General features: G+C 41.8%; 1 protein-coding gene across 1 annotated transcript in view; it reads right to left on the bottom strand.

The window, feature by feature from the left end:
* LOC130122431 (echinoderm microtubule-associated protein-like 4) overlaps positions 1-7882 on the bottom strand; it is a 218711-nt gene extending 210829 nt beyond the window's left edge. The window contains exon 1 of the mRNA XM_056291344.1: positions 7595-7882. Within this exon, the coding sequence (XP_056147319.1) occupies positions 7595-7619 (25 nt within the window). The 5' untranslated portion in view covers positions 7620-7882. The remainder of the gene's footprint in view (positions 1-7594) is intronic.
* Between the last annotated feature and the right edge of the window lie 10892 nt (positions 7883-18774).

An 18774-nucleotide genomic window follows, 5' to 3' on the forward strand; every position in this document is an offset into this window, starting at 1 on the left:
ATATAACTGAGTGTCGTCAGCATAAAAAATGGTAGCGCACATCGTAATTTTGAATGACCTGGCCAAGGGGCAGCATGTATATAGAAAAGAGAAGGGGGCCAAGAAATGAGCCTTTAGGGACACCACAACTCAGCTGAGCCACCAAGGAGGTAGAGTTACCCAGGACAACAGAAAAGGTTCTGTTGGTGAGGTAAGAGCATAATAAGTTAAGAGCCAAGCCCTTGATGCCAACCCAGTTCTCTAAGCGATGTAGGAGGATGTTGTGATCAACCATGTCAAAGGCAGCACTTAAGTCCAAAAGAACTAAAATCGAGCAGTAACCTCTGTCTGCATTCAACAGTAGATCATTAGTGACCTTAACTAGAGCTGTCTCAGTACTATGAAGTGCTCTTAAACCAGACTGGAAATGATTAAAAACAGTATTAATGTTCATAAAAGAAATCAACTGAGAAGAAATTACTCTATCCAGAACGTTAGATAAAAAAAGACAATTTGGAAATTGGCCTGTAGTTACTTAGGGACAGAGGGTCTAAATTAGGTTTCTTCAGCAATGGGTGAATGATGGCACGCTTAAAACTATCTGGAAAAGAACCAGAGGCAAGAGAATTATTAAGAATTTGCAGAATAACGGGGCTCATAGTGGAAAATACCTCCTTGAGTAGCTCAGTGGGATAGATGTCTAGGATGCAGGACGAGCTCATATTGGAGACTGCAGTCTCCAACACTGAAGTTGTAATTGGTTGAAATTGGGTGAAAGAGTTTGAATTAACATGGAGAATGGAACGAAAAGAGCCTGGCTGGATTTGGGACCCAATATTCTCCACCTTGTTTACAAAATGAGTGAGAAATTTTTCGGACAACTCAACATCAGGTTCAAAAAGAGAAGTGGAGCGACCATTAATGACAGAATCAATTACCCCAAAGAGAACTTCAGGATTGTGGTTATTTCTCAATATTAGTTCAGAGAAGTACGCTGATCTCGCATCCTTAACTGCCTTCTGGTAAATTAACATTTGGTTTTTAAGGGTGTTATGTGTTAATTCGGACCTTTTGACCTTCCATTGTCGTTCTGTTTTTCTACAAAGTCTTCTAAGGGCACAGGTGTGATCATTCAGCCAGGGGAGGTTATTTAATTTTTGTTTTCTAGTTTAAAATTGTGCAATTTGGTCGAGGATGGATTGGCACTGATCATTGAATGAATTTAATAGTGCATCTGGATTGAGGGGGGATAAAGAGGAATTAAAGGATGATGAATTAAAAGCATCACAGAATTTAACTGCAGAGCCAGTGTTGAGAATGTGAGAGCGTGTTATAGCATAATGACTAGGAGTAGCGAGCTGTAGTGGGACTTTGAAAATGACAGCTTTATGGTCAGATACAGGCATATCCACCAAATTGAGACATTTGAGAGAGAAACCAGAGGAGAGCACAAGGTCTAAAATATGGCATTTGGAATGTGTGGCCCCTTTAACAGATTGAATGAGATTAAAAGAATCTACAATATCCAAAAAAATGTGAGGTGATGAAATGGGAAGGGCAGCACACATGAACAGTAAAATCGCCAAGAAAAGCACCCTGTCATATTTTGGCATGACAGTAGATAAAAGGTCAGAAAAATCAGAGATAAAACTAACTGTATTAGGGGGCCTATAGATTAAGATGCAGAGTAAAGGGGGAGGGCCAGTAATAAAAAAAAACATAAAACCTCAAATGAGATAAAAGTAACAGGATGGCACTTAAGACCTAATTTATAAAAAACAGCTAGGCCACCGCCTCCTCCAGAGGGCCTGGGAATGTGAAAATATGCAAAATCAGGGGGGTGAGCCTCAATCAGGGGAACAGTGTCCCCTGGGGACAGCCATGTCTCAGTAATCATAAAAAAGTCCAGATTATTGGAAACAACAACATAATGAATGATAAAGTACTTATTACCCAGAGATCTCACATTCAACAGGCCAAAATTGCTGGGTGTCACAGCAGAATTAACACCAACAGCAGCCCAACAAATAGGACACAAATTGCAGATATTTGCTCCTGATATTCGGTTGTTGTTGTTTCTGCTATTAGATACATTGTGTGGATGAGAGGCACGGGGTCTGATAATAGTCTGTATGGGGAAAATTCCCGGCGAGAGGGTCAAGGAGAGATGAGGCTAGCGGAGGGAGACAGCGGCCGGAACAGTACCTTCAAGTGCCACCACAGGCGGAAGCAGAGGCTCCGGAAGGGAAGAGTGAGATGTAAATAGTCAGTCACACGGAGAGGACTGCACTGTGTGCTGCAGGTTGGCTGCTAGCATCCGGGTACCCAGACTGTTTGGGTGGACTCCGTCAGCTCTGAAGAAGGAGAGGCAATCCCAAAACAGATTAATATGATCAATAAAACCAATATTGTGAGCTCTGCAGGCAGAGGTGAACCATGTGTGCAGGCTAAGGATTCTGCTGAAACGCCCCGCTCCACGGGCCAGAGTCGGAATAGGGCCTGAGACAGAAACAGACTTCCCGCACGCACTTAAAAAGCTGAAAAGATCAATAAAATCCTTTTTGGTTAGTTCAGACTGCTGATGAGCTGCATCGTTAGTCCCAACATGCACTATCACGCGGTTGGTAGAAGCTGGGAGCGAATTAGGCAGCCCCGGGAGCTTAGCCAAGATGACAGGGACTGTGGCTCAAGGGAAACGGTGTAGCTGCGTTAAAGGAAAGGATGTCCCTGATTACGTAGTCCCCCGCTATTTAGTTGGGGACGAAGAGCTGATGGCTGTGGGTTCTCAGGGCAGGAGAGAGCATAATCCGTTTCCGCAGGCTGTTTTAATATTGCCTGCTGATAAAGTGGTATCTGGGCTGGCAATTGTTTTGACGAGGCAGCGACAACAGATCTGCGAGAGGAATTCCCTGCCGACTCAGAACAAGGAAGACTTCCAATTCTGAGCATGGCCTTTCTCAGAGTCTTACAACAGGAAGTCACTGACCGGAACGAGGGCCGATGATTTGGCTTTGCAGTAGAGTGGAGGGCCACCTGAACACTGCTAGCCACAGCAGGTTTGGAGGCTGCAGTATCGGGAGCATTGGCAGGAGCACTGGCTGGGTTGACCAGGGTGTCGTCAGATAGTGCTGCGTAGCGGTTGGAGAGCCTTAGATGAGATGGAGAGGCAGCTCCATCTGAGTCTCTCTTACAACCGCGGAACACCACTTCGGCCCAGGACAACTGGTGGTTAGTTGTCGAGCAGGAAACAAGCCGTGGGCTAACTGTGGCATTGCCACTGTGCTCAGTGACGGGCAGCTCATCCAGTATAATAAACCTGTTCTCCATCCAAACCTCTGGTGAGACGTTAGTGAAACTGTGCTTGTTGTGTCTGACTCTTCTTTTACCCTGGACAATGTCTGTCCAGAGCTCAGAGTTTGACACTGCGGGGGTAGAACAGGTCTTAGGTCTTGCTCCCCAGTTTAGCCAGTAGCACATATCCAGATCCGATGCGGTGTCGGTCTCAAGCAGGTTCTGGCCGGACCAGGGAATAGTGTCTGCAGTCATCGGTGTGGGGCTCATTATCTCTTGAAAGCTGCTTCACAACACGTTTCATGTCCCTGGTCCTGATCGTCAGCGGGTTCCGGAACATCAGCTTGGGAAGCAGCAATCAAAGTGTCAATACGTTTTTCATCCTCTTGCATTTGCTAAAGCAAAGAGATTCTTTTTTCAAGCTGTGATTTTCTGGCTGAGCGTGGCACAGCTGGTGCACTCAGTGGAGGGCGAAGAGAGGGGAGGCATTTTTCCCAAAGCCGGAAGCCTGAAGATGGGAACACAGCTGTATTTCCAGAAATCAAACAAAAAGCTCAGCGAGGATGTAAAAATAAATAAACAAACAAACAAATAAATAAAACCACCGATTACGGCCACGGCAGAGGTCTGAGTCCACAGTTTTCACCACACACAGCGAAAGCACTACGGACATGGACACTCCAGCGCAACCAAATCCAAGCAACAATCGATAATCCGATAAAATCGAAAAAGTAGTAAAGGTTAACGATAAAAAGGTTACTAAAAGTTAAAAGCAATCAAAAGTAACACATCACTGCATTTAATCTACACAACCACTGCATTTAACCTACACCACCACTGCATTTAACCTACAGATCACTGCATTTAATCTACACCAACATTAAGATGCAGAGTAAAGGGGGAGGGCCAGTAATTAAAAAAACATAAAACCTCACATTTAACCTACATATCACTGCAATTAATCTACACCACCACTGCATTTAACCTACTCATCACTGCATTTAATCTACATATCACTTCATTTAACCTACACCACCACTGCATTTAATCTACACCACCACTGCATTTCACTTACACATCACTGCATTTAATGTACACCACCACTGCATTTAACCTACACATCACTGCATTTAATCTACACCACCACTGCATTTAACCTACACCACCACTGCATTTAATCTACACCACCACTGCATTTAACCAACACCACCATCCATCCATCAATCCATTGTCTTAACCACTTAGACTGCTCTTAGGGTCGCGGGGATGCTGGAGCGTATTCCAGCAGTCATTGGGCGGCAGGCGGGGAGACACCCTGGACAGGCCGCCAGGCCATCTCAGGGCCCACACACACACACACACACACACACACACACACACACACACACACACACATTCCTAGGGACAATTTAAAACGGCCAACACCAGCACCACATTTAATCTACACCACCATTGCATTTAACCTACACATCACTGCATTTAATCTACACCACCATTGCATTTAACCTACACATCACTGCATTTAATCTACACCACCATTGCATTTAACCTACACCTTAACTCATTTCACCTACACTGACACTACATTTCTGCAAACCCTATACTATATCTAAACTACACCTTCACTGAGGGAGGATCAAAGATCTCAGTTACTGATAGTAGTACCAGAAGATCATCCACCCAGAGGAGAAATAGAGGGGTCATGTGACCACCGGCTAACAGTACTCTAATGTGATCACTGTCCACGAGACAGCTGACCTGTTTTACTCACGACATGGTTTAACTGAACGCAGGCCTGTTCTACGTCATGACTAGTGTAATCAATACCATGCAAGAGTATTCTACATAAGCCATGAGTGAAAATGAGACAAACTGAAATTAAACATTTACTCCCACTTGGCAGTTACACCATACTCTATATGACAGTCTGGGCTCTTTACAAACTAAATCCACTTAGAAATCCATGTCCGGGTATGAATAATTAGAACGCGTGAATAAAAGTTTGTGTTCGTCGTTTTCTTTGAATGTAGACATGACTGAACCTTACTGAGACAAGTCTGTCATCTGAGCTCTCCTTATACCGCACCAGCATCAAGTGAACAACGATAGTGAGTCTGACAGTGACTCTGTTAGACTCTGATAGTGAGTTTGATAGTGACTCTGACAGTGACTCTGATAGTGAGTCTGATAGTGACTCTGATAGTGAATCTGACAGTGACTCTGACAGTGACTCTGATAGTGACTGATAGTGAGTCTGACAGTGACTCTGATAATGAATCTGACAGTGACTCTGATAGTGAGTCTGACAGTGACTCTGATAGTGAGTCTGATAGTGACTCTGATAGTGAATCTGACAGTGACTCTGATAGTGAGTCTGATAGTGATTCTGATAGTGACTTGATAGAGTCTGATAGTGACTCTGTTAGACTCTGATAGTGAGTTTGATAGTGACTCTGATAGTGACTGATAGTGAGTCTGATAGTGAGTCTGACAGTGACTGATAGTGAATCTGACAGTGACTCTGATAGTGAGTCTGACAGTGAGTCTGATAGTGAGTCTGATAGTGACTGACAGTGACTCTGATAGTGATTCTGATAGTGACTCTGATAGTGAATCTGACAGACTCTGATAGTGACTCTGATAGTGAATCTGACAGTGACTCTGATAGTGAGTCTGACAGTGACTCTGACAGTGAGTCTGATAGTGACTCTGATAGTGACTCTGATAGTGACTGATAGTGAGTCTGATAGTGAGTCTGACAGTGACTCTGATAGTGACTCTGATAGTGAGTCTGACAGTGACTCTGACATTGACTCTGACAGTGACTCTGACAGTGAGTCTGATAGTGACTCTGATAGTGACGGATAGTGAGTCTGACAGTGACTCTGACAGTGACTCTGATAGTGATTCTGATAGTGACTCTGATAGTGAGTTCGATAGTGACTCTGATAGTGACTCTGATAGTGACTCTGACAGTGACTCTGATAGTGAGTCTGACAGTGACTCATAGTGAGTCTGACGGTGACTGATAGTGACTCTGATAGTGAATCTGACAGTGACTCTGATAGTGAGTCGGATAGTGACTCTGATAGTGAATCTGACAGTGACTCTGATAGTGAATCTGACAGTGACTCTAAAAGTGACTCTGATAGTGACTCTGTTAGACTCTGATAGTGACTCTGTTAGACTCTGATAGTGAGTTTGATAGTGAGTCTGATAGTGACTGATAGTGAGTCTGATAGAGTCTGACAGTGACTCTGATAGTGAATCTGACAGTGACTCTGATAGTGAGTCTGACAGTGACTCTGATAGTGACTCTGACAGTGACTCTGACAGTGACTCTGATAGTGAGTTCGATAGTGACTCTGTTAGACTCTGATAGTGAGTCTGACAGTGACTCTGATAGTGACTCTGACAGTGACTCTGACAGTGACTCTGATAGTGAGTTCGATAGTGACTCTGTTAGACTCTGATAGTGAGTTTGATAGTGACTGAAAGTGACTGATAGTGAGTCTGATAGTGAGTCTGACAGTGACTCTGATAGTGAGTCTGATGGTGACTCTGATAGTGAGTTCGATAAGGGACTCTGATAGTGAGTCTGACAGTGAGTCTGACAGTGACTCTGATAGTGAATCTGACAGTGAGTCTGATAGTGAATCTGACAGTGACTCTGATAGTGAATCTGACAGTGACTCTGATAGTGAGTCTGATAGTGAGTCTGACAGTGACTCTGATAGTGAATCTGATAGTGAGTCTGACAGTGACTCTGATAGTGAATCTGACAGTGACTCTGATAGTGAGTCTGATAGTGACTCTGACGGTGACTCCGATAGTGACAGATGTTTATACAGCAGCACACGTGACGGTCTACTCTCTCACACCTTGAGACGTCCTCAGAGGCCGCTGATAGGCCAGCACACACTAGGAGCCAGACTGTTAAAATAAATCATTTCCTGACTCTTTGTTCCGGCAAGATCCCAGTCAAGTCTGAACCAGACTGAATAAGAAACAGGACAGTCGGCTAACAATATTCTGCTGATTCTTGAAAGACTTGGGTGAAGCGGTTCTTGCGGAATTTGAGGTTTGGAGCGAAACCTCACTTTGAAGTCCGCCAGCATGCAGGCAAAACAACCAACAACCGAAAGCAGAAGAATAAAGAGTGAATATGTGACACACAGGGTCCGGGGCGCAGCAGCAGTGACACGTGTAAAGACGCCGCAGCTCCACAACACCTCCGCCGCCGCCGCCGCTGCACACACACACACACACACACACACACACACACACACACGTTTTCTATTCTTGGTAGCGGTGTCGCACTTACCCAAACTGCCGGTAAATCCGTCCATATCTGGAAGAGAGCTCCAGCAGACAGCGCCGGGTCTGCAGGCGTCTTCCAGCTTTCGAGGGGGAGAAGGAGAACGTCGGCCTCCGTCCGGCCTTTTCCACGCAGGGGAGGCGCGAGGCGGACGAGCCCAATTTGACGCGGTCGAGCGACGGAAAGGAAGTGTGAGCGCGCGGGCGCACGGCGAGCGGAGGAGCGGGACGGCGCGCTTTGTGCCGCGGCGACGGATCACCTTCGTTCGCTTGGCTTCACAAGCGCACACCGCTGCCTTCCTTCATGGAGGGAGGGAGGGAGGGCGGGAGGGAGGGAGGGACGCACAGGAGGCTGTCGCGTTTCCGACTCCGCCCATTTCCCGCCGCCGACAGCGGAGAGAGGCGCGCCCCCTACAGGACACCGTGTACCCTGCAGAGGAAAGCCTTTGCCCAGACCGTCCGGAACAGGAGCGGCAGGTCCTCATCTGGTCCCAGTGGGCTCGGTGGAACTGAGCGGACCTTTCCGAACCGCAGCGTGTGGGAGCGAGCGGCGGTTCCTGTGAATAATGGATGGCCTGTTTATCTGTTGACTGTCAGGGTTGGTTACACGGCCTTCCTCGTCCTTCATGTGGTCTGAGGATTTCTGCTCTGGATGCTGAAAGCGACCACGTGACAGTTGCCATGGAAATGACCCGTGGGGCGGTAAAGATTTCCGTTACTCTCCAGAAATATGACGAAATACAAGAAAGGCTTTATGACTTCAGGGATGAAGGAGGTCGATGAAGGTCAACCACACAGGAGTCGATGATCAGCAGGGATCCCTTGCCTTAAAAACACTTTAAAATGTGGTTGGTTAACTTTAAATTGAATTAATTTGTTCAGGGCAGTTTCTTGTGCCAACAGAAGAAGGTTTTAGATAAAATCTATTTTTTTCTAAGCGTAAAACACCAGAGAGCTTGCACAAAGGAAATGAAATCTTCACACATATCATTGTGAAGATGTGTAAATATGCAAGTTGATATGTGGACAGAGGCCTCGGTAAAAACAGAAGTTGCAGTATGACACCGTCTACCGTCCGCTGCTCTGAGTATCAGCTCACAGTTTAAGTAGTAGTGAATGTAATTTTCTCTGGAATAGTCTATAAAAGCATCCACTTCATCTAATCTGCTAGTCTAAATACTACGTTACGATCCAGTCGAAGCACCTGTCTATTAGCCTTACAGGTGTGTGTCTGTTAGCCGTGCAGGTGTGTGTCTATTAGCCGTGCAGTTGTGTGTCTATTAGCCTTACAGGTGTGTGTCTATTAGCCGTGCAGGTGTGTGTCTATTAGCCTTACAGGTGTGTGTCTATTAGCCTTACAGGTGTGTGTCTATTAGCCTTACAGGTGTGTGTCTATTAGCCGTGCAGGTGTTTGTCTATTAGCAGTGCAGGTGTGTGTCTATTAGCAGTGCAGGTGTGTGTCTATTAGCAGTGCAGGTGTTTGTGTATTAGCAGTGCAGGTGTTTGTTTATTAGCCGTGCAGGTGTGTGTCTATTAGCAGTGCAGGTGTGTGTCTATTAGCCGTGCAGGTGTGTGTCTATTAGCCGTGCAGGTGTTTGTCTATTAGCCATGCAGGTGTGTGTCTATTAGCAGTGCAGATGTGTGTCTATTAGCAGTGCAGGCGAGTGTCTATTAGCAGTGCAGGTGTTTGTTTATTAGCAGTGCAGGTGTGTGTCTATTAGCCGTGCAGGTGTGTGTCTATTAGCAGTGCAGGTGTGTGTCGATTAGCCGTGCAGGTGTTTGTCTATTAGCCGTGCAGGTGTGTGTCTATTAGCAGTGCAGGTGTGTGTCTATTAGCAGTGCAGGTGTGTGTCTATTAGCAGTGCATGTGTTTGTTTATTAGCCGTGCAGGTGTGTGTCTATTAGCCGTGCAGGTGTGTGTCTATTAGCCGTGCAGGTGTGTGTCTATTAGCTGTGCAGGTGTTTGTCTATTAGCAGTGCAGGTGTGTGTCTATTAGCAGTGCAGGTGTGTGTCTATTAGCAGTGCAGGTGTTTGTTTATTAGCAGTGCAGGTGTTTGTTTATTAGCCGTGCAGGTGTGTGTCTATTAGCAGTGCAGGTGTGTGTCTATTAGCCGTGCAGGTGTGTGTCTATTAGCCGTGCAGGTATGTGTCTATTAGCCGTGCAGGTGTGTGTCTATTAGCAGTGCAGGTGTGTGTCTATTAGCAGTGCAGGTGTGTGTCTATTAGCAGTGCAGGTGTTTGTTTATTAGCAGTGCAGGTGTGTGTCTATTAGCCGTGCAGGTGTGTGTCTATTAGCCGTGCAGGTGTTTGTCTATTAGCCGTGCAGGTGTGTGTCTATTAGCAGTGCAGGTGTGTGTCTATTAGCAGTGCAGGTGTTTGTTTATTAGCCGTGCAGGTGTGTGTCTATTAGCAGTGCAGGTGTGTGTCTATTAGCAGTGCAGGTGTGTGTCTATTAGCAGTGCAGGTGTGTGTCTATTAGCCGTGCAGGTGTGTGTCTATTAGCAGTGCAGGTGTTTGTTTATTAGCAGTGCAGGTGTGTGTCTATTAGCCGTGCAGGTGTGTGTCTATTAGCCGTGCAGGTGTGTGTCTATTAGCAGTGCAGGCGTGTGTCTATTAGCAGTGCAGGTGTGTGTCTATTAGCCGTGCAGGTGTGTGTCTATTAGCCGTGCAGGTGTGTGTCTATTAGCCGTGCAGGTGTTTGTCTATTAGCCGTGCAGGTGTTTGTTTATTAGCCGTGCAGGTGTGTGTCTATTAGCAGTGCAGGTGTGTGTCTATTAGCAGTGCAGGTGTGTGTCTATTAGCCGTGCAGGTGTGTGTCTATTAGCCGTGCAGGTGTTTGTCTATTAGCCGTGCAGGTGTTTGTTTATTAGCCGTGCAGGTGTGTGTCTATTAGCAGTGCAGGTGTTTGTTTATTAGCCGTGCAGGTGTGTGTCTATTTGCCGTTTAAAAGATGCACAGTGTAAATCTAAGTTTAACTAAACTAGTTATTATTACTAGTTGTTACTCATTGTTATTACTAGTTAACTACGTATTAGTCTAAAAACTAGCGTAAGTATTAGCTGAAGTACTGCTTTACATACTCGCATACAGCCCCCTGAGCTTTCTTCCGATGTTTCTCCCTGTTAAAGGGTTTTAGGTAGTTTTCCCTGATCTGATGTGTGGGTCAAAGGACAGGTTCTTGTGTTGCTGTAAAGTCCCTGAGGCACATGTGTCTTTTGTGGTATTGGGCTATACAAACAAAATTGTGGTACTGGGGTATATAAATAAAATTCTGGTATTGGGCTATACAAACAAAACTGACTTGACTTAACAGCACTAGAAACGTTCTTAAGTCTTTGCTTTGGTCTAAATACTAAACTTGGTACTAGTTTTAGTTCTAGTGTAGACTGGGCTAAGTACTGGTATAGATAATGGTCTGTGTCACTGCTCCTCAACCTGGTCTTCAATCTGGTCCTCAGCCTGCTTCTCAGTCTGCTCCTCAGTCTGGTCCTCAGTCTAGTCCTCAGTCTGGTCTTCTGCTGGTTTCCGTTCAGATGCTGCAGTCATATTCAGCCTGCACAGCAGGTCAACGGATGTAAGAGGGCATGGAGAACCACTGAGCTGAGTACTTATCTAGACAGCAGTCTAAGTACTTGTACTGGGATTACACTAAATGCTCATCAAGTAAAACTCTATGTACACTAGACCAGGATCACAATGGCTGCTGTACCAACACGACAAACTGAATGACATGAAGCAAAACTTCAACTTTGCTCTGTGTGTGTGTGTGTGTGTGTATGTTAGCTCCTATGCCTCAGCCAAACGTGCTACGTCATGTTTAGGTGGAAAGTGACAGGAAAAGATGTGCATTACCAACCCCTGCGTGTGTTTTGAAATTGCTGTAACTCAGTGATGGAGCATTGGTTAAATATTGGTTTGAGCAAAGTTTACAGTTTTCTGATTGTTTGGTTGAAATACTTCAAAGTAAATCCATCAGTCAATCAATCAATCAATCAATAACTCACAGTATGAGCTTGTAGGAAATGTCACTTCAAATCAATGGAGGATGAAGCCATCAATGAAAAACACAACGCTTATAGTGTGGCGGACAATAGGGGCTATGCCTCTCACCAAGCAGGGCTGTGAGCTGGGGGCGTGGTTTACGTTGGGGGCGTGGTTTACGTTCCCTGGCTCTCAGGTGCAAGGTTGTTCCTGTTTCAGTTTGATTTTCGAGCTGAGGAATAAAGTTCAAACTCGCCTTCGTCTCCTGTGTTTTTCCTAATCCTGCCACAATAACAACTTTATTACAAAAATATCACACTATACTCATGTATCATAATATATGCAAGGCTGTATAATAAATGAATTGCTCCCAAGTTCTCCTCTCCTAAATGTGTGAATCAAAATAACCTGGTAATTATTCCTACCACTGGCAGTGGTGAAATGTGCAACTAAGTACCTAATAATCTACAGCACCAAACAGCTAATGTTATCAAGCATGTGACCACATATCGTCCAACTAAGTATCTAATAATCTACAGAACCAAACAGCTAATGTTATCAAGAATGTGACCACATATCGCCCAACTAAGTACCTAATAATCTACAACGCACCAAACGGCTAATGTTATCAAAAATGTGACCACATATCGTCTAACTAAGTATCTAATAATCTACAGAACCAAACAGCTAATGTTATCGGGAATGTGACCACATATCGTCCAACTAAGTACCTAATAATCTACAGAACCAAATGGCTAATGTTACCAAGAATGTGACCACATATCGCCCAAATAAGTAACTAATAATCTAGAGAACCAAACAGCTAATGTTATCAAGAATGTGACCACATATCGCGCAACTAAGTACCTAATAATTTACAGAACCAAATGGCTAATGTTATCAAGAATGTGACCACATATCGCGCAACTAAGTACCTAATAATTTACAGAACCAAATGGCTAATGTTATCAAGAATGTGACCACATATCGTCCAATGAAGTACCTAATAATCTACAGAGCCAAACAGCTAATGTTATCAAGAATGTGACCACATATCGCCCAACTAAGTACTTAATAATCTACAGAACCAAACAGCTAATGTTATCAAGAATATGACCACATATCACCCAACTAAGTACCTAATAATCTACAGAACCAAACAGCTAATGTTATCAAGCATGTGACCACATATCGCCCAACTACGTATCTAATAATCTACAGAACCAAACAGCTAATGTTATCAAGCATGTGACCACATTTCGCCCAATTAAGTATCTAATAATCCACAGAACCGAACGGCTAATGTTATCAAGAATGTGACCACATATCGTCCAACTAAGTACCTAATAATCTACAGAACCAAACAGCTAATGTTATCAAGAATGTGACTACATATCGTCCAACTAAGTATCTAATAATCTACAGAACCAAACAGCTAATGTTATCCATAATTGTGACCACATATCGTCCAACTAAGTGCCTAATAATCTACAGAAACAAACGGCTAATGTTATCAAAAATGTGACCACATATCGTCCAACTAAGTACCTAATAATCTACAGAACCAAACAGCTAATGTTATCAAGAATGTGACCACATATCGTCCAACTAAGTGCCTAATAATCTACAGAACCAAACAGCTAATGTTATCAAGCGTGTGACCACATATCGTCCAACTAAGTACCTAATAATCTACAGAACCAAACGGCTAATGTTATCAAGCATGTGACCACAAAACCCCCAACTTAACGCCTAAAATCTACAGAACAAAACAGCTAATGTTATCAAGAATGTGACCACATATCGTCTAACTTAGTACCTAATAATCTACAGCACCAAACGGCTAATTTTATCAAGCATGTGACCACATATCGTCCAACGAAGTACTTTATAATCTACAGAACCAAACAGCTAATGTTATCAAGAATGTGACCACATATCATCTAACTAAGTACCTAATAATCTACAGAAGCAAATAGCTAATGTTATCAAGAATATGACCACATATCGTCTAACTAAGTATCTAATAATCTACAGAACCAATTGGCTAATGTTATCAAGAATGTGACCACATATCGTCCAACGAAGTACCTAATAATCTACAGAACCAAACAGCTAATGTTATCAAGAATGTGACCACATATCGTCCAACTAAGTATCTAATAATCTACAGAACAAAACAGCTGATGTTATCAAGAATGTGACCACATATCGCCCAACTAAGTACCTAATAATCTACAGAACCAAATGGCTAATGTTATCAAGAATGTGACCACATATTGTCCAACTAAGTACCTAATAATCTACAGAACCAAACAGCTAATGTTATCAAGCATGTGACCACATATCGTCCAACTAAGTATCTAATAATCTACAGAACCTAACAGCTAATGTTATCAAGAATGTGACCACATATCGTCCAACGAAGTACCTAATAATCTACAGAACCAAACAGCTAATATTATCCATAATTGTGACCACATATCGTCCAACTAAGTACCTAATAATCTACAGAACCAAATGGCTAATGTTATCAAGAATGTGACCACATATCGTCCAACTAAGTACCTAACAATCTACAGACCCGAACAGCTAATGTTATCAAGAATGTGAACACATATCGTCCAACTAAGTACCTAATAATCTACAGAACCAAACAGCTACTGTTATCAAGAATGTGACCACATATCGTCCAACTAAGTACCTAATAATCTACAGAACCAAACAGCTAATGTTATCGAGCATGTGACCACATATCGCCCAACTAAGTATGTAATAATCTACAGCACCAAACAGCTAATGTTATCAAGAATGTGACCACATATCGCTCAACTAAGTATCTAATAATCTACAGAACCAAACAGCTAATATTATCAAGAATGTGACCACATATCGTCCAACTAAGTACCTAATAATCTACAGAACCAAACAGCTAATATTATCCATAATTGTGACCACATATCGTCCAACTAAGTACCTAATAATCTACAGAACCAAACAGCTAATGTTATCAAGCATGTGACCACATATCGCCTAACTAAGTATGTAATAATCTACAGCACCAAACAGCTAATGTTATCAAGAATGTGACCACATATCGCTCAACTAAGTATCTAATAATCTACAGAACCAAACAGCTAATATTATCAAGAATGTGACCACATATCGTCCAACTAAGTACCTAATAATCTACAGAACCAAACAGCTAATGTTATCAAGAATGTGACCACATATCGTCCAACTAAGTATCGAATAATCTACAGAACCAAACAGCTAATATTATCCATAATTGTGATCACATATCGTCCAACTATGTACCTAATAATCTACAGAACCAAACAGCTAATGTTATCAAGAATGTGACCACATATCGCTCAACTAAGTATCTAATAATCTACAGAACCAAACAGCTAATATTATCCATAATTGTGACCACATATCGTCCAACTAAGTACCTAATAATCTACAAAAACAAACGGCTAATGTTATCAAGAATGTGACCACATATCGTCCAACTAAGTACCTAATAATCTACAGAACCAAACAGCTAATGTTATCAAGAATGTGACCACATATCGTCCAACTAAGTACCTGATAATCTACAGAACCAAACAGCTAATGTCATCAAGCGTGTGACCACATATCGTCCAACTAAGTACCTAATAATCTACAGAACCAAACGGCTAATGTTATCAAGCATGTGACCACATAACCCCCAATGTAACGCCTAAAATCTACAGAACAAAACAGCTAATGTTATCAAGAATGTGACCACATATCGTCTAACTAAGTACCTAATAATCTACAGAACCAAACGGCTAATGTTATCAAGCATGTGACCACATATCGTTCAACGAAGTACTTTATAATCTACAGAACCAAACAGCTAATGTTACCAAGAATGTGACCACATATCATCTAACTAAGTACCTAATAATCTACAGAACCAAATGGCTAATGTTATCAAGAATATGACCACATATCGTCTAACTAAGTATCTAATAATCTACACAACCAAATGGCTAATGTTATCAAGAATGTGACCACATATCGTCCAACGAAGTACCTAATAATCTACAGAACCAAACACCTAATGTTATCAAGCATGTGACCATATATCGTCCAACTAAGTATCTAATAATCTACAGAACAAAACAGCTAATGTTATCAAGAATGTGACCACATATCGTCTAACTAAGTACCTAATAATCTACAGCACCAAACGGCTAATGTTATCAAGAATGTGACCACATATCGTCCAACTAAGTACCTAATAATCTACAGAACCAAACAGCTAATGTTATCAAGCATGTGACCACATATTGTCCAACTAAGTATCTAATAATCTACAGAACCAAACAGCTAATGTTATCAAGAATGTGACCACATATCGTCCAATGAAGTACCTAATAATCTACAGAGCCAAACAGCTAATGTTATCAAGAATGTGACCACATATCGCCCAACTAAGTACTTAATAATCTACAGAACCAAACAGCTAATGTTATCAAGAATGTGACCACATATCACCCAACTAAGTACCTAATAATCTACAGAACCAAACAGCTAATGTTATCAAGAATGTGACCAGATATCGCCCAACTTAGTTTCTAATAATTTACAGAACCAAACAGCTAATGTTATCAAGCATGTGACCACATATCGCCCAACTAAGTATCTAATAATCTACAGAACCAAACAGCTAATGTTATCAAGCATGTGACCACATTTCGACCAATTAAGTATCTAATAATCCACAGAACCGAACGGCTAATGTTATCAAGAATGTGACCACATATCGTCCAACTAAGTACCTAATAATCTACAGCACCAATCAGCTAATGTTATCAAGAATGTGACCACATATCGTCTAACTAAGTACCTAATAATCTACAGAACCAAACAGCTAATGTTATCAAGCATGTGACCACATATCGCCCAACTAAGTATGTAATAATCTACAGCACCAAACAGCTAATGTTATCCAGAATTGGACCACATATCGCTCAACTAAGTATCTAATAATCTACAGAACCAAACAGCTAATATTATCCATAATTGTGACCACATATCGTCCAACTAAGTACCTAATAATCTACAGAAACAAACGGCTAATGTTATCAAGAATGTGACCACATATCGTCCAACTAAGTACCTAATAATCTACATAACCAAACAGCTAATGTTATCAAGAATGTGACTACATATCGTCCAACTAAGTATCTAATAATCTACAGAACCAAACAGCTAATATTATCCATAATTGTGATCACATATCGTCCAACTATGTACCTAATAATCTACAGAACCAAACAGCTAATGTTATCAAGCATGTGACCACATATCGCCCAACTAAGTATGTAATAATCTACAGCACCAAACAGCTAATGTTATCCAGAATGTGACCACATATCGCTCAACTAAGTATCTAATAATCTACAGAACCAAACAGCTAATATTATCCATAATTGTGACCACATATCGTCCAACTAAGTACCTAATAATCTACAGAAACAAACCGCTAATGTTATCAAGAATGTGACCACATATCGTCCAACTAAGTACCTAATAATCTACAGAACCAAACAGCTAATGTTATCAAGAATGTGACCACATATCGTCCAACTAAGTACCTAATAATCTACAGAACCAAACAGCTAATGTTATCAAGCGTGTGACCACATATCGTCCAACTAAGTACCTAATAATCTACAGAACCAAACGGCTAATGTTATCAAGAATGTGACCACATATCGTCCAACTAAGTACCTAATAATCTACAGCACCAATCAGCTAATGTTATCAAGAATGTGACCACATATCGTCTAACTAAGTACCTAATAATCTACAGAACCAAACAGCTAATGTTATCAAGCATGTGACCACATATCGCCCAACTAAGTATGTAATAATCTACAGCACCAAACAGCTAATGTTATCCAGAATTGGACCACATATCGCTCAACTAAGTATCTAATAATCTACAGAACCAAACAGCTAATATTATCCATAATTGTGACCACATATCGTCCAACTAAGTACCTAATAATCTACAGAAACAAACGGCTAATGTTATCAAGAATGTGACCACATATCGTCCAACTAAGTACCTAATAATCTACATAACCAAACAGCTAATGTTATCAAGAATGTGACTACATATCGTCCAACTAAATATCTAGTAATCTACAGAACCAAACAGCTAATATTATCCATAATTGTGATCACATATCGTCCAACTATGTACCTAATAATCTACAGAACCAAACAGCTAATGTTATCAAGCATGTGACCACATATCGCCCAACTAAGTATGTAATAATCTACAGCACCAAACAGCTAATGTTATCCAGAATGTGACCACATATCGCTCAACTAAGTATCTAATAATCTACAGAACCAAACAGCTAATATTATCCATAATTGTGACCACATATCGTCCAACTAAGTACCTAATAATCTACAGAACCAAACAGCTAATATTATCCATAATTGTGACCACATATCGTCCAACTAAGTACCTAATAATCTACAGAAACAAACGGCTAATGTTATCAAGAATGTGACCACATATCGTCCAACTAAGTACCTAATAATCTACAGAACCAAACAGCTAATGTTATCAAGAATTTGACCACATATCGTCCAACTAAGTACCTGATAATCTACAGAACCAAATGGCTAATGTTATCAAGAATGTGACCACATATCGTCCAACTAAGTACCTAATAATCTACAGAACCAAACGGCTAATGTTATCAAGCATGTGACCACATAACCCCCAACTTAATGCCTAAAATCTACAGAACAAAACAGCTAATGTTATCAAGAATGTGACCACATATCGTCCAACTAAATACCTAATAATCTACAGTACCAAACAGCTAATGTTTTCAAGGATTTGACCACATATCATCCAAAGTGTTGGTTGCCAAAACTGTCAACAAGGTGTCTAATTCCAATTAATATTTCACCTATTGGTAGCTCTAAAGTTCTGCCTACAGCTGATCACCTCCACAAGATGCTTGAATTTGATTTTTGTAAATATCAGATCACTTTCTACTAAAGCCTTTCTAATAAATGATCTGATTCTTCAACATAGTTTCCATATGTTTGGGTTATGTGAAACATTTTCCTTCCCTTAAATGAAGCTTCCCCACCTGACTATACTCATGCCCATGAAGCTTGGGCAAATAAACAAGGTG

This window comes from Lampris incognitus, chromosome 13 (assembly GCF_029633865.1).
Source record: "Lampris incognitus isolate fLamInc1 chromosome 13, fLamInc1.hap2, whole genome shotgun sequence".
NCBI classification, from domain to species: Eukaryota; Metazoa; Chordata; class Actinopteri; order Lampriformes; family Lampridae; genus Lampris; species Lampris incognitus.